This window comes from Mobula hypostoma, chromosome 29, assembly GCF_963921235.1.
Source record: "Mobula hypostoma chromosome 29, sMobHyp1.1, whole genome shotgun sequence".
Classification (NCBI taxonomy): domain Eukaryota; kingdom Metazoa; phylum Chordata; class Chondrichthyes; order Myliobatiformes; family Myliobatidae; genus Mobula; species Mobula hypostoma.
In genome coordinates, this window is record NC_086125.1 from 9,806,624 (window position 1) to 9,821,171 (window position 14,548).

General features: G+C 38.8%; 1 protein-coding gene across 4 annotated transcripts in view; it reads left to right on the forward strand.

The window, feature by feature from the left end:
* The window catches only part of LOC134339383 (interleukin enhancer-binding factor 3-like), an 83,447-nt gene that overhangs the window by 59,897 nt on the left and 9,002 nt on the right, over positions 1-14,548 (forward strand). For 3 of the 4 annotated variants that reach the window (XM_063035836.1, XM_063035838.1, XM_063035837.1), the window contains exons 15-19: positions 326-463; positions 607-744; positions 2,195-2,357; positions 2,944-3,051; positions 13,585-13,926. In XM_063035836.1, coding sequence (XP_062891906.1) covers positions 326-463; positions 607-744; positions 2,195-2,357; positions 2,944-3,051; positions 13,585-13,926 — 889 coding nt within the window. Of the gene's footprint in view, positions 1-325; positions 464-606; positions 745-2,194; positions 2,358-2,943; positions 3,052-5,368; positions 7,873-13,584; positions 13,927-14,548 lie in introns of those variants that run through there. The other variant, XM_063035839.1, reaches the window with a different exon arrangement.

Below are 14,548 nucleotides of genomic sequence, written 5' to 3' on the forward strand. Positions count from 1 at the left end.
CTTCATATTCCTTGATCATTTACTCAGCTGCTATTTCTCTCTCTCTTCCCCAATAATTTCATAAGTTACTAACATTTTCTCCATCTTCTGGTCTATCACTATTTGTCTTCCTAGGCTTTTACTTTCAAACTAGAACTACTCTTAACTCTTGTGTAGTCAGGGGTTTCCTTTCAGAGTATTTTATTGCTCAGTGGTATGTATCGTTGGTGAAATAATTAAATATTTCTGTGAGCATCCCCCTATACTTTCTTCCAGTCACTTTAAAATTGTTCACCTCATTTTTTTTGGTGTTTTCAATTGATATAGTTTTCTAATATCTATTTAGAGTACACGTCAGCAAGGCCCAATTTTGACCAAACAAGGGAAAAATCCAGTAATGGAGCTAAATGAGAAGCGAAGGGGACTTAAGTATGAATTAATATCTGAGACGGGTGGTAGCCATGACAAGCGGTTTGTTATGGAGGTAAGGATCAACTTTAATAAAAATGTGAAAGTAAGAACTATTATTTGAAAATTTTTGCAGATAATTTTGAAAATCAAAAATGCTGCAAGTGATGTTAATGTAGTTTGTCATCTTAAGAAATAAGCTTTTTTTATTTACTCCAGGTTGAAGTTGATGGTCAGAAATTTACTGGATCAGGCTCCAATAAGAAAGTGGCAAAAGCCCATGCTGCACTAGCTGCTTTGGAAAAACTTTTTCCCCACCAGCCTCCTATGGAGGTAAAGAAGAAAAGGATTATTCAGGTAGATTTTCTAAAACTCCATGTTTGTGCATGGGGTTATTTTAAAAAAAAGATCAAACTTTGCTCTCAACAGTAATTTGTAGGCTCCTTAATTTTAGATGTGCTTAACACTGAAAGGTGTTTGTGTTCATAATCATGATTTTGTTCACGAGTTGGAAGCTTACTTGGCTAGAACATCCATATTCACTACAATATTTATATTGTTCTTGTAAATTCATATTTAAACTTCTATAAGGGCCACCATATCGTGATTGAGAGCAGAATGCTAGAATACTTAAGCCCATCGTTCCTACTGAAGCATAGGTCACTAGCAACCGATATTCCTTACTCTTATGTGAAAGGTCTTGTAGTTTCTGCTTTCACCACATGATTTCATGTTTTCTATGAAGATTCTTCCTCTCCCAGGGTCAGGTCGTTGGAACTTCTGTTAGTGTTCCTGAAGCTCTGGGTTTATACAGGATAGGGTTGCTAGCCTCATGCCCGACCCGCCTCTCTGCAGCTGGGCTTGGCACTGCTAAGAGTTTTCCTCTTCCAGTTAAACAATACAAGGTTTCAGGCTCTGGCTGACAATTTGGATGATGTTTCATAATTTAAGCATTACTGGCAACGTTAGGTGAAGATGGGATCAGGCTTTATATTGAAGATACTGTGATCAAAGAATGAAATATATACTTGAAGATCTGGGTTCCTCAAGTTAATGGTTACTGCATGTGAATTTGTCTTAGAGAGAAACGTAATGGGATGACAAAAAATGGAGAGAATTCTGTTTTTGAGCAATATATGGAATATAAAAAATAAGCAATCTTAGTCACATGGTGCTCAACATTACAGAAAGTATGTTGAGTTTGATGTTTAAAATCTATTTAAGAAATTCAAAGAAAGGAGAACCTGGATAAATTCATGTGTTTGATTAGAACAAAGAAGAGAATTTTGAAGCAATTTGATTAGGATGTTAAAATTTAATGAAAGGTAGGCTACTCGAGATATTGTGATCCTAAATTCAGGTCCTAAATGTAGGATAAAAAAGTAAAGTTGTTAAGGGTGAAGACTGTACAACTCACAAATGAAGCAGAATTGCATTTTCTCTATAATGGATTAGATGAATAATTGAAACAGCAGGATCACCCACACAGTTTGTTGTTTCATTTAATTAAAAACTTAACTGCACCTTCTCTCATGCACCCACTTAATAGGACGTAAAGCGGGAAAAAAAATTTTCCTGTCACCATTGTGCCTGAATGTGGGTTGGGTCTGAATGGAGTAGAAATGTACAAAGCCCATTTACTGTATGCTTAGTTTGTGCAACATTTTAATTTGGTATTAGGTACAGCCAGTCTGAGATTCATTTGTAGTATAGATGAAACGGGAAAATCAAAGCACTTGTTAATGACTGTACTACACTACAGAAAGCTTTCAGATTTAATTTAACATATAGATTTCTCTCTAAACAGCCACAGCAGCACAACATGGGATTTGGTGGTGGAATGGGTATGGGAGTGCTTCCCTCTGGTCCTCCCACTGGCCCTCCTGTACAGAGAGGTAGGGGCAGAGGACGTGGAAGAGGTGGCAGAGGTGGTTTCAATATTTCCAACAATTCTGGCTACTTGTCTTCAGGTAAGGCTTTATTTACAGAATAAATTTGCCTTTATTCTGTAGCTTGTGCTGTAATGCCCCTCATTGCACCTTGGAGCCAGCTTGAGGTAGCTCTTAATATGCTGTAACTATAAGATATTCCCAGCAGCAGTGCTTCTCTTATTGAAACAATCTTAGTCGGGACACAATTTTATCTTGTGGAACATTTTCATTAAAATTGAAAGACTAGCTCTTTTCTCTTTAGGTCTGATAAAAATGAGTCACAATTTTCGGTTGAGATATAGTCTTCCATTTCATTCTGAGGCTGCATGCTATCTTGTGCTGTGAATGGGAACACTAGATATTGGCTGGGCTTTTAATTATTTGTATACCCTTGTTAAGTTTGTTGGGATGAAGGGATTGCTCAGGCCTTTAAAACTGATGTCTGCAGTTGTAGAATTTTGCATGTATGCAATTCTGTGTAACTGGTAGAAAATTAGTGTCACAGATTAATGCACTTGAAAAATGGTCTCTGAATTATTGTGGTTCATGTAAGGACATCTATCCACTCTGACTGTGTGTCTCCTGATCTCTTCTTCATCTCCCCCCCCACCCCCCCAAAAAAAAGGGACTGGTTATGGTGGAGGAAGCTATGGATATGGTGGTGGTGGTGGAGGAGGAGGAAGTGGTAGCTCCAACTATGGTTATGGATCTTCTAATTCTTCAAGTGGATATGGTAAGAATATTTTTAAAGTACATCTGACAACTTCATACATTGTATGCTATTCTCCAGCAAGTAGGTAATACTTTCTGATCCTCCTTTTGGGAGCTTGTAAGATAAGGGTGGTGCTAAATAGAATGTGTATTTTTTTAATCCCTTGTATTTAAATATGGGGAAATAATGCTTGTTGACCTCAGACCATAGCAAAAGAGCAGATCATGAGGAGCAGGTCACGATGCAGATTTTGGAAGGGTGCAGAATAACAAGGGAGGGTTTCAACTTCCCTAATATTGATCGGCACCTCATTAGTGCAAAAGGTTTCGATGGGGCGGGATTTAGGTGTGTCCAGAATGGATTCCTGACACAGTATGTAGACATGCTGGCTAGAAGAGGAGCCATACTAGGCAACGAACCTGCTCAAGTGGGTCAGAATTTTGGAGCAGTGACCATGATTCCCTGACCTTTACCAAAGCCTTGAAGGAACAGGTAGTATGGAAAAGTATTTCATTGGGGGAGGGTGAATTATGCTATTAGGCAGGAATTTTAATGTAAATTGGGAACAGATATACTCGGGGAAATGCACATTTGAAATGTGGAGGTTATTTAGGGAGTACTTGCATGTATTTCTGCACAGGTTTGCCCCATTGAAACAGGAAAACGATGGAAGGGAGAAGGAACCAATTTTGATAAGAGATGTGGATTTGCCTGGTCAACAGGAAGACAAGCATATGGTTTAGGAAGCAAGGATCAGACAGGGCTCTGGAGCATTATAAGGTGGTTAGGAATGATCTTCAGAAGGGACTTAAAGCTAGATGACATGAGAAGGCCATGGTGAGTAGAATTAAGGAAAACCCCGAGGCATTCTACAAATGCGTGAAGAACAAGAGGATGACTAGAGTAAGGGTAGGACCGATCAGGGTTAAGAAGAAATGTGCCTAGAGTCAGAGGAGGTAGTGGAGATCCTCAGTGAATACTTCAGTATTCATTAGTAAGAGGCTTGGACGATTGTGTGAGGACAGCATAGGACAGGTTAATATGCTGGAACATGTCAATGTTAAGAAAGGAGAACATTAGGATAAATCTACGGGGCTGATGGGATCAGAATCACGTCTCTGATTCTGACTCCAGGTTACTATGGGAAGTGAGGAAAGGAATTGTTGAGCCTTTGGCAATCTTTGCATCCTTACTGGCCACGGGTGTATTACCAGAAGATTGGAGGGTGGCAAATGTTAATTCTTTGTTCAATTGTGGGTGAACTATTGGAGACAGTATTTGCATGCATTTGGAGAAGCATGGCTTTGAGGGGCAGGTTATAATCTCATAGCCTGATGGAATTTTTCAAGAAAGTGATGAAAATTAATTGAAAGTAGTGTATATGGATGTTAGTAAGGTGTCAGACAAGTTTATTGTGTTCAGTTCTGGTCTGCTTATAGGAAAGATATTGAAGCTTTAGTGAAGGTGCAGAGGAGATTTGCCAGTATGCTTCCTGGTTAGAGAGCATGTCTTATTAGGATAGGTTGAGTGAGCTCGGGCTATTTATAGAATAATGAGTGTGGAATACCCTGCCAGGATTACTGGTAGGGGCAGATACATCAGGGATGTTTAAGAAACTCTTAGGCATGTGGTTGATAGAAAAATAGAGAGCTATGTAGGAGGAAAGGATTAGATTGATCTTAGAGTAGATTAAATGGTCAGCTTGTTTGTTGGCCTAAGGACCTGTACTGTGCTGTATTATTTGAAGTTAAGGTTAACATTTTGAGTTGGCGGTCATAATGGCACTGACTTTTAAAATAGTTACTGATTTCAACATTAAAAAATGCAATTGAAAGAGAATGTAGATTTTGCTGGCTTTTACAGCTAATTTTTTAGATGTCCTCATCCAAGTGTGGGTCATTATTTTGCTAAAAGTGGGAGTAGCAGCTCTGATTGATCTAGTCCTTACCTGGCTGTGTTAACCTCATTAAAACTGGGTTCCCCTCTCCTTATCTCATTGGCTGAGATCTACTAGCTCAGTATGAAGTTTGGTTCTGTATTGGGTGGTGTGTACTTAATGACAATCCTGTGAACTGGATATTCTACCAGAAGTCTTCTAGCATGTCTGTACCCACTGCTTGTTGCTGAATTGCAGTTGGCATGTTTTATATTTCTCTGCTTTGTAAGCCACATGAAGCAAACTGCATTTATCAACTGAAATTGTACTCAAGGAAGCTGCTTCCCTCAGAAAAAGACACTTGCACGAGGTGACAGGAGCAGAGAAATCTAAAAAAAAATTGGCATTCTACCTTTTACCAAGCACGCCTAATTTTTTTTTTCTCTCTGCTCTGTCTCCCAGCTGTAGGTGACTTTTTCAAAGACAGCTTCCAAGATTTTCCCTCTGGCTAGAGGGTGAAAATTGATACAAAATCCTGCCCCTCCCAGTTTGGTCTAACTCATTTGAACTATTGATGCTCCAAACCCGTAAACACATGCTGGACTATACTGCTTCATCTGGACTCTGGTTTCTTGTCGATGCCACTGAAACGGCAAATTCACACTGATTTTGACTCCGAATTCTGCCATCCATCACAGAAGTGTTTGTCTGCAGTATTTGTTTCTTTTTGTGCAAGACTTGGGGAGGAGGCTTCTGCAAGATCACCTATAAAGCAATAAGTCTGGGGGGTGGGCAAGGAGGAAGGAGATAAAGGAATGGAAGAAGCAAAAGAATTTTACTATCCAAAGAAACGGTTCTGGCTCTGAATATTTTTTCACCCTATGATAGTCTTTTTATTGTCAACCTGAGTATTGAAGTTTAACTCTAATATAATTTAAAGGTTATCCTAAATGTTACATGGAACATGTAGTTGGCAGAAAGTAACGCGTTTTATTTTGTATGGCATCACTGTTGCTCATGGTTGGGTAACATTTCCTATAAAGTTTTAAAATACCAGTTCTGTATTTAGAGCTTTACATTGGTCACATGGATATGGATATTTTCATTCTCTGAAAGAAAAAAAAATGACCTAGGTTAACAGTACTTGAACATGTTGAATTGATGTTTTAATAATGGTTTCACAAGTTCTGGTGGCAACTAATTTTGTTTACAGATTAGGTGTTGTGATTTGGACACTAATTTATTCTAATCAACATTCATAAATTTTGAAAAGGAATATTTTGATTGAGAGCTGGATTAAATCAGTGGCATTTTGCTATTTAAGAAATTAACTTCTATCAGAAAGAACCTCAGTGCTGGTTAGAGTGTTATTTGCAAGTGCACTTGTCATATTTCTAGCTACTGATACATAATAATCTCTTCTACTTATACTTGTCTGTGTCTGTGAATCTACCAGTATGTAATATAAAGGGGTTCTGTCAGGGAGCAGAAAGAATGCTATGTTGTATTAAATCACTGGATTAATGTTTACTATGTGTTTATCTCAGTGTGGAATTTTATCTAAAATCCTTTGTTTTACTGGTTAAATTTATGGTGTTTTGGCTAGTATATTAAATTATTTGTATGGCAGTATTTGATAAAGCATAAAAATTACAACAGGAGAAAACTGTCCTTTTTGAGCCTGTTCACAGCACCTGATCTTCTACCTCACTTTTTTTTATTATTCACTCAATTTTTTATATCGCTCAATTAATTTGCTGTCCAGAATTTTTTTTTGAATGAACTCCATGATTTGGGCCTTGACACTTGGGTAGAAAATTCCAAAGATTTGTCACCTCCTGAAGAAAGTTCTCCCCTTAGCTCTAAATTGCCTAACCTTTATTAAGAAATCGATTTCTGGTTCTCAGCTGCTGGCAGTAGTGATGCTCTCTTTCCAGCCTTCAAGGACTTCTATTTGAATGAGATCTCATTCTTAGTTGGAAATGCTGCCAACCCAGGAACTAGGCCAGTGAATATTTATGCTTCCTCTAAGGCAAGTATATCCTTTATTTGGTAAGGAGAACAAAACAGTACACAATATCCCTGGACCTCGGTGAAATCCCAGTAAAATGATATTCCGGTACTTGAGTCCTCCACTACTAAGGCCAGCATTTCATTTGGCTTCGTAATTGTTCGCTGTTTCTGTATGTTGGATTGCAGTGACCTGCGTACAAACCAACCAAGTCTTTCAAACATCACCACCCAGTCTTTGTCCCTTTTTTAAATTAAGTTTTCTGTTTTGTACTCAAGCGGAGTAAGTTACATTTTTTTTCCATGAGTTGCAGCTGTTAGCCCAAACCATAATATATGCTATCTGTATGTGAACAAATTCCTATTCTGTGCCAATGTATTGCCTTGTTCCATGCATTTGTCCTTGCAAGACTTCAGCAAACATTTTTTTTTAAATCTGAATATTCAACATCTGATTTTTTTTTTCCCCATTCTCATCCCTTAATGAATCATGCCCTCTAGCTAAAATTGACATTTCATTTTAAAAATGCTATGTTGATATTTGCTTGGTCCTGCTGTTGTTATGTTCCCACATCTTTCACTCTTTCCAGCATTTTCTCTACTGATGTTCGGCTAGATCAAAATGATTCAAATCAGAGTTTTGCTTTCACTCTGTGCTGGGCTTGGATTCTTTGTTTTAAATTGAGACTTTTCTAATGTAGACAGTAAGATGTGGTATATACTGATGCAACCATATCTGATAAAGATTTCAGTTAAAGCAGTAGGGTTGCAATTCAAGCGATCTTCTGTATGACCTATTTTATTGTGCCTCAACCTTTTATTGCTTTTGTGTTGTAACAATTTTTTCTATGAGAACAATTGTATAGCAATTTAATTAGGACTGATGTCAAATTGTTTCATTCAAATTCAATAAAAGTTTTTAACTCATTTACTCTGAAGCAGTGTTAATGCGTCCGGGAGGGAATGGTGTTTCCACACACCATATCCATTGTTATCACTTGGAATCGCAATTACCTTTACAAGCCTGTGCTAGTTCAGCTGAAGAATCTTATGTTTCTTGTTAAACATGACACTTGACGACAAATTTTTTTTTTGAGTGTTACTTCCTCAGAATTTTTAAATTTATGATAGATGGTTTAAGCTGAACACAAATATAACTTCAGACTACTTACAGGAATTTGGAGAAACAAAATTAACTTTTATTGAATATTAAGTGTTTAATTGCTTAATGGTGCTGACACTTTGCAGAAGATAAACTAAACTAAAAATGTGTTTTGAAAATTTTCATTTGTACTTGGTGACTGAGGCTTCTCACTTAAGTGTCCAACTATAATCAGCCAACATTGATGGATTCCAGTTGCCCTGATACCGTTTCTCCATGACCGCAATGTCCCAGTGAATCCTTCCACTGTACTCGTCATTGACACCAAGATTTGTAGGGAAGAAGTCTAAATGGGAATGTAGAAAATGAATCTTTAGTGACATGTTGCACTTACGGTTTTGAATGTTTGAAGCATGTTATCAGCCAGCTGCATGTAGCTTGGTGCTTTGTAGTTGCCAAGAAAATTTTCAACAACATTCTTGAATGCCTTCCATGTGATTTTCTCAGTCCCACTAGAAGTTTTTTCGAATTACCTGTCATTGATGGCCAATTTGATTTGTGAACCAACAAAACACCTGGGGAACACTTGTCTCAAAAATTGAAATCCTTCCCACAGAAATTTTTGTGCCTGGTGATAGCAGATTCCTGCCTTGCAGCCTTGAACCCAGTAATTCCCCTTTTGCCTTTTACAAACCCAATTCTCTGACTGGGTCACTTAACTCAGATTGAGTTATCAGATGAGGCTCACTCGACATCTATCAGTATAAGTGTCATTTCCAGTTTTGGCTCATGTATTGTGGCATCTTCGACTGCCTCTAGACAGCATATTCTGGTGGCTTCGGTACTGGAAGACTAGCACAAGTCTCATGGCAAAAGGGAAATCGGGGTATTCAACGGATTTCTTGTTTTTAGCAGGAAAAACCAGACACTGGTCAAACAGAAGTAGCGGTCTGTCACATTATCCTTCTGCTCTCACCATATCATCGGTACAGCGAGCAGCATTGACTTCAAAGTACCTCTGAGCCAAGTTCTAAGGTCAACAGTGCATGTTGCACAACAAATGTGAGGAGTCCAAGCTCTGTCTTGTCTCCAATTGTACACCTGAAGTAAAGCTCATAGGCTTTCTTAATAAGAGGATTCATACTCCATCTTTGAGATTGTCACAGCAAATGTCTCAGCAATGTTGCAATGGCCTCAATACTTTCAGTTATATCTATCACAAGTACTCCTGAAAATACAATTATTTTAATAAGTACACCCAATATGCTGTGTGTCGAGTATGCACATTAACAGGATCGCAAACTGATAAACGTAAAAACCATGCCTAAAGCGGTGTGTGCGTGATAGAAACATAGAAAATAGGTGCAGGAGTAGGCCATTCGGCCCTTCGAGCCTGCACCGCCATTCAGTATGATCATGGCTGATCACCCAACTCAGAACCCCGTACCAGCCTTCCCTCCATACCCCCTGATCCCTTTAGCCACAAGGGCCATATCTAACTCCCTCTTAAATATAGCCAATGAACTGGCCTCAACTGTTTCCTGTGGCAGAGAATTCCACAGATTCACCACTCTCTGTGTGAAGAAGTTTTTCCTCATCTCGGTCCTAAAAGGCTTCCCCTTTATCCTCACACTGTGACCCCTCGTTCTGGACTTCCCCAACATCGGGAACAATCTTCCTGCATCTAGCCTGTCCAATCCCTTTAGGATTTTATATGTTTCAATAAGATCCCCCCCCCCAATCTTCTAAATTCCAACGAATATAAGCCTAGTTGATCCAGTTTTTCATCATATGAAAGTCCTGCCATCCCAGGAATCAATCTGGTGATTAATTCCTGGATAATTCCTAAATAAAAGTGCTTTTATGGACTTTAAATCCTGTCCTGCCAAAGCATGCCTGAGCAAGATGAAAACAATTTCAGCTTACATTGTGGGTAACGTTTTGATTGACTTGAATTATGAATTGAAATAACAAATAAAAATGGTGCTTGTTTGGGGGGAAATTCGTAGTAAGACACACCCAAAAGTATTCAGGAAGCAAAATCTTTGTTGTCCAGTGAAATGCGACCTTTACAGCCACCTTCGCTATCTGTGATATTGGATTGTCATCTAAGTCATTAACATATATGGCAAACAACAGTAGATCCAGTACTGATCTATGCAGCGCACTACTAATCACAGCCTTAAATCTGGAAAAATAACTCCACTACCGCAGGGCCAATTTTGTTTACAGTTGGCTAGCTCATCTAAGATATTCATATCCTATAGGACCTTGTCAAAAGCCAAGTCCATGTTGACAATGTCTGTTGTAGTGCTGTAATCATTCCTTTTAGTCCCCTCTTCAAACAAAATACTTAATGAAATTAGTGGGACACTTTTTCCCATGCACAAAGTCGTGCTGACAATCCCTGCTCAGCCTCTCTTAATCTCTTCCAATAAATCACCCACTGCTGATGTAAGGCTCATTAGCCTGTTGTTCCATGGCTTATCCTGGCATCTCTTGAATGCACCACATTTTAATTTTTCTAATTCTTCACTGGAAGATATTATTGATCATGTACAGGTCTGGCATTACCATCCCTTTCAAATATCCTTTCTAGCTGACCATGAATGATTTTATGGCTTTAGGCTATTTCCTCAGCCTCATGATCTGTAGGAAAAGGAAATGTAAATGTAAATAATATGTATCTGGTCCTTGAACTATTTTAGTACTTGTTCTGCTTCATTGCAAGTATCAATAAAGTCAGTGTAAACTTTTCCACCTAGCCAAAGTTCTGTAAATTTGATATTTTTGAAATATCAATTTACCCTTGGTCAGAGAGGAAATGCCTCTTACTAAAAGTCCATTAACTATATAGACAAGTACGATTACTAAAATGATATTTCAGTGATACCTGCCTTTTGAGAGATCAATTGCTATCATGGAATTCATTCTTGATCTCACATTTGTCATCTGATTAAAGAGCAATCTTGAATTTCTTAACTTAGTGTTAAATTTCCTGAATATTCCAGTCTCAATTAAAGTTGCTCTGCAACCCATTTTGTTTAAAGTACTAAACTAAAGGTTTAAGAACTTAAAACGATTTAACAATCTAAATTAAAGATTGGTTCATCTGTGACCAAGTTTCTTGTAAAAATGTATGAAGTACCATTTGAAATTGATTCTTGAAAGCTTTGTTTCCTAAGCATTCAAGTGTACAAGATGTTCAGTTAGATTTCCTCTCATGGTCACCTCATGATGTAACTTGATGAAATACAATGCAGCCTCAGAACAACATGTATGTTGGAGAACTATTTGTTACTTTTAAAGCTGGTGTTAAAATAAAACTAAGTTTACCTGTTTTCTGTATCGGGGTATGTGTTGATATCAGTGGCCTATCCGAAATGCATTCCATTTTTGTTGCAGTTATGTCACGATTGCATTGCAGTAAAATTGATGCTGCAGGTTTTAATATTCAGTTGAAAATGTAGAAGTGGATAAAAGAAGCAAGAGTTGGCCATCTGGCCCTTTAAACCTATCCAGCCATTTATGATTTTGGCTAATCATCTGTTTAAATACTGTATCTGCTCTTTCCCCGTGCCCCTTGGTGCACTTTGTGTGTAAAATTAATCTATCTTTAATATTCAGCAATTTGGCCTTTTATGGTTCTCTGTGGTAGACAATTCCATGAGTTTATCACCCTTGAAGAAACCTTTGTTCTCAATCTCACTCAAAACCCTGACCCTTCATCCAAGTGAAACATCCACCTCCAAACTAGTGTCAGAATTTTTAAAATGCAATTTGAACCCTGTTCTTGACTATAGAGAGACAGACAGCAGAGACATCCATTAAGTCCGTGTCCTCTATCAATCACCTATTCGCTACATGAATCTCACTTTTCCCCACATTCTCACCTCACCATTGCCACCAACCCACTCCAGCTTTCGCATTTACCATTCCTGCAGTTTAGTGGCCAAGTAACCTACCAGTCTACACATTTTGGGAGGAAACCAGAATACTGGGGAAAAAAACATGGTCACAGGAAAAAAGCATAGAATTAAGCACAGAGTTGAGATTGAACCAGGCTTTTCTAGTGTTGTGAGGTTAGCACTTAGCTATACAGTTGTAGAATCAAAATTGCAGAGAATGGGAAGATTAGGGTTGCCCCTGGAGAATCTGCAAAGCAGTTATCCAAGCTTTGATTTCTCTATTGAATGCAGTATGCTAGATTAAAATAATTACAAGTGAATCCCTGGGAATGTTATTTGGTCCCTGAATGATGCAATGGGAATAGGTAAAAAGATGTTGCATTTCTTGCAATGGCTTGTGAGAATGTCAGAAGGAAAGTAGTTGGTGGGGATGGTGGTAGAGCAGAGAAACAAATTCCTCTGGAGGAAATGGAAAATGTTTAGTTGAGATCAAGATAATCCATTAGTAAAATGTAACCGTAATTGCATGCTTGATTGCATTGGGATGGGATGCTAGTGTATTTTGACAAGGATGGGCATTAAAGAAGCGAATGGGTTGTAAACGAGATCTTTAAAATTTGAGGTCCTGCATTTGTTGACCTGGTGATTAAGCATTCAAATTTACTACCAAATCAAGTTCAAGTTAATCTTTAGGGAATCTTGCATGAGTCCCTTTTCACCTGTGATTTTTTTTTTTGGGAATTTGTTCTCTGTTTAGTAATGGTCTACACCTTTATTTCTTCTGCCCAAGTGCATGATCCCTGTACTATATTTCATCTGCCACTTTGCCCGTTCTCCTGATCTAAATTGTTCTGCAGAATACCATTGTATCGTCTGCAAACATGACCATTAATTCTTTCATTCAAATCATTGATATTTAAAGTGAAAAGCAGTCCCAACACCAACATCTGCAAAACACCACTAGTCACCAGCAGACATCTCTAAAAGGCCCCCTGTATTCCCACTCTTTACCTCCTGCCAGTAAGCCAATCTTCTACCTATGTTTGTATCTTTCCTGTAATACCATGGGATCTTGTTAAGCAGCCTCATGTGTGGCACCTTGTCAAGGGTCTTCTGAAAATCTAAGTAATCAGCATCCACTGACTCCTTTCTGTATCCTGTTTGTGCTAACCACTAGGCTAAGCTACACGACAGTGGTTAGCACAACACTTTACAGTATCAGTGACCTCAGTTCAATTCCTGCTGCTGTCTGTCAGGAGTTTGTACGTTCTCACCGTGAGTGCGTTGGTTTCCTCCGAGTGCTCTAGTTTCTTACACAGTGGAAAGATGTTCCAGTTGGCCATTGTAAATTGTCTCATGATTAGGCGAGGATTAAATTGGGGGTTGCTGCGTGGCATGGCATGAAGGGCCAGAAAGGCCTGTTCTGCACTGTCTCTCAAATAAAAGTACCTTTTAAGAATGCACAGTGAACTTGGTTGCTGGTCAAACAACCCAAGTCTTTTGAACTGTTGCTGTGGATGACTGCAAGTAGGAAAATCTTCACTCTGATTTTCTTGAATTTGATAGTATAATGTTTTTTATACAAGATGAGAGCTTTAATCCAAAGAAATTGGGATAAAATGACTGGACTGTTAAATGGTTTCTCCTTCATTCCACAGGTAACTACTACAACAGTGGCAGTTACTCCAGTTCAGGCACGCCAGGGGGCTACTCCTACAGCCAGAATGATGGGTATACCCCTCCATTAAAAAAGCCAATCAAGCCACAGCCTTCACTTCAAAAATCATCATACACTGGTGGAGGAAGTGGTGGTGGTTACCAGTCTCAGCAGCCCTCGTACAACCAGAGCCAATACAGTAGCTACAGTCAATCCCCGCTTTCAACCTCAACAAAACCAAAAGTCTACAATAATCAAAATTATTCATATTCGGGATCCTCCTATAGTAGTTCCTATTCAAGCCAGAGTCTTGGTGGTAGCATGGAATATGAACGAAAAGGTGGTAAGTAATTTCCTTTTTCTGTTCGATTAATCACAAGACTAAAGGAAGTTCACAGACAGTGGGTTGGATGTGCAGTGGTATTTAGCAACAGCAATGTTTTGAAAATAAGTCAAGAAGCCTGCTACCATTCAATCAAAAATCAGGCTAATCATAAGCCCATAAGCCATAGGAGCAGAAGTAGGCCACCATTTCATCATGGCTGATCCATTTTCCTCCTTGATCCCATACTCCTGCCTTCTCCCCTTAACCTTTCACACCCTCACTAATCAAGAACCTATCAACTTCTACCCAATGACTTGGCCTCCACAGCTGCTTGTGGCAGTGAATTCCACAGATTCACCACCCTCTGGGTAAAGAAATGCCTCTTCTCCATTCTAAATGGAGGACCCGCTATTCTGAAGCTGTGCCCTCTAACGAGACTCCTGAACTGTAAGAAACATCCTATCCACATTCAGTGTCTAGGTGATCCATTATTCAATAGGGTTCATTGAGATCCCCTTCTCATTCTTTTAATTTTGAGTGAGTACAGGTCCAAAGCCATCAAACACTCCTCATGTGGTAACCCTTTCATTCCTGGGACTATTCTCATGAATCTTCTCTGAACACTCTCCAATGTCATACA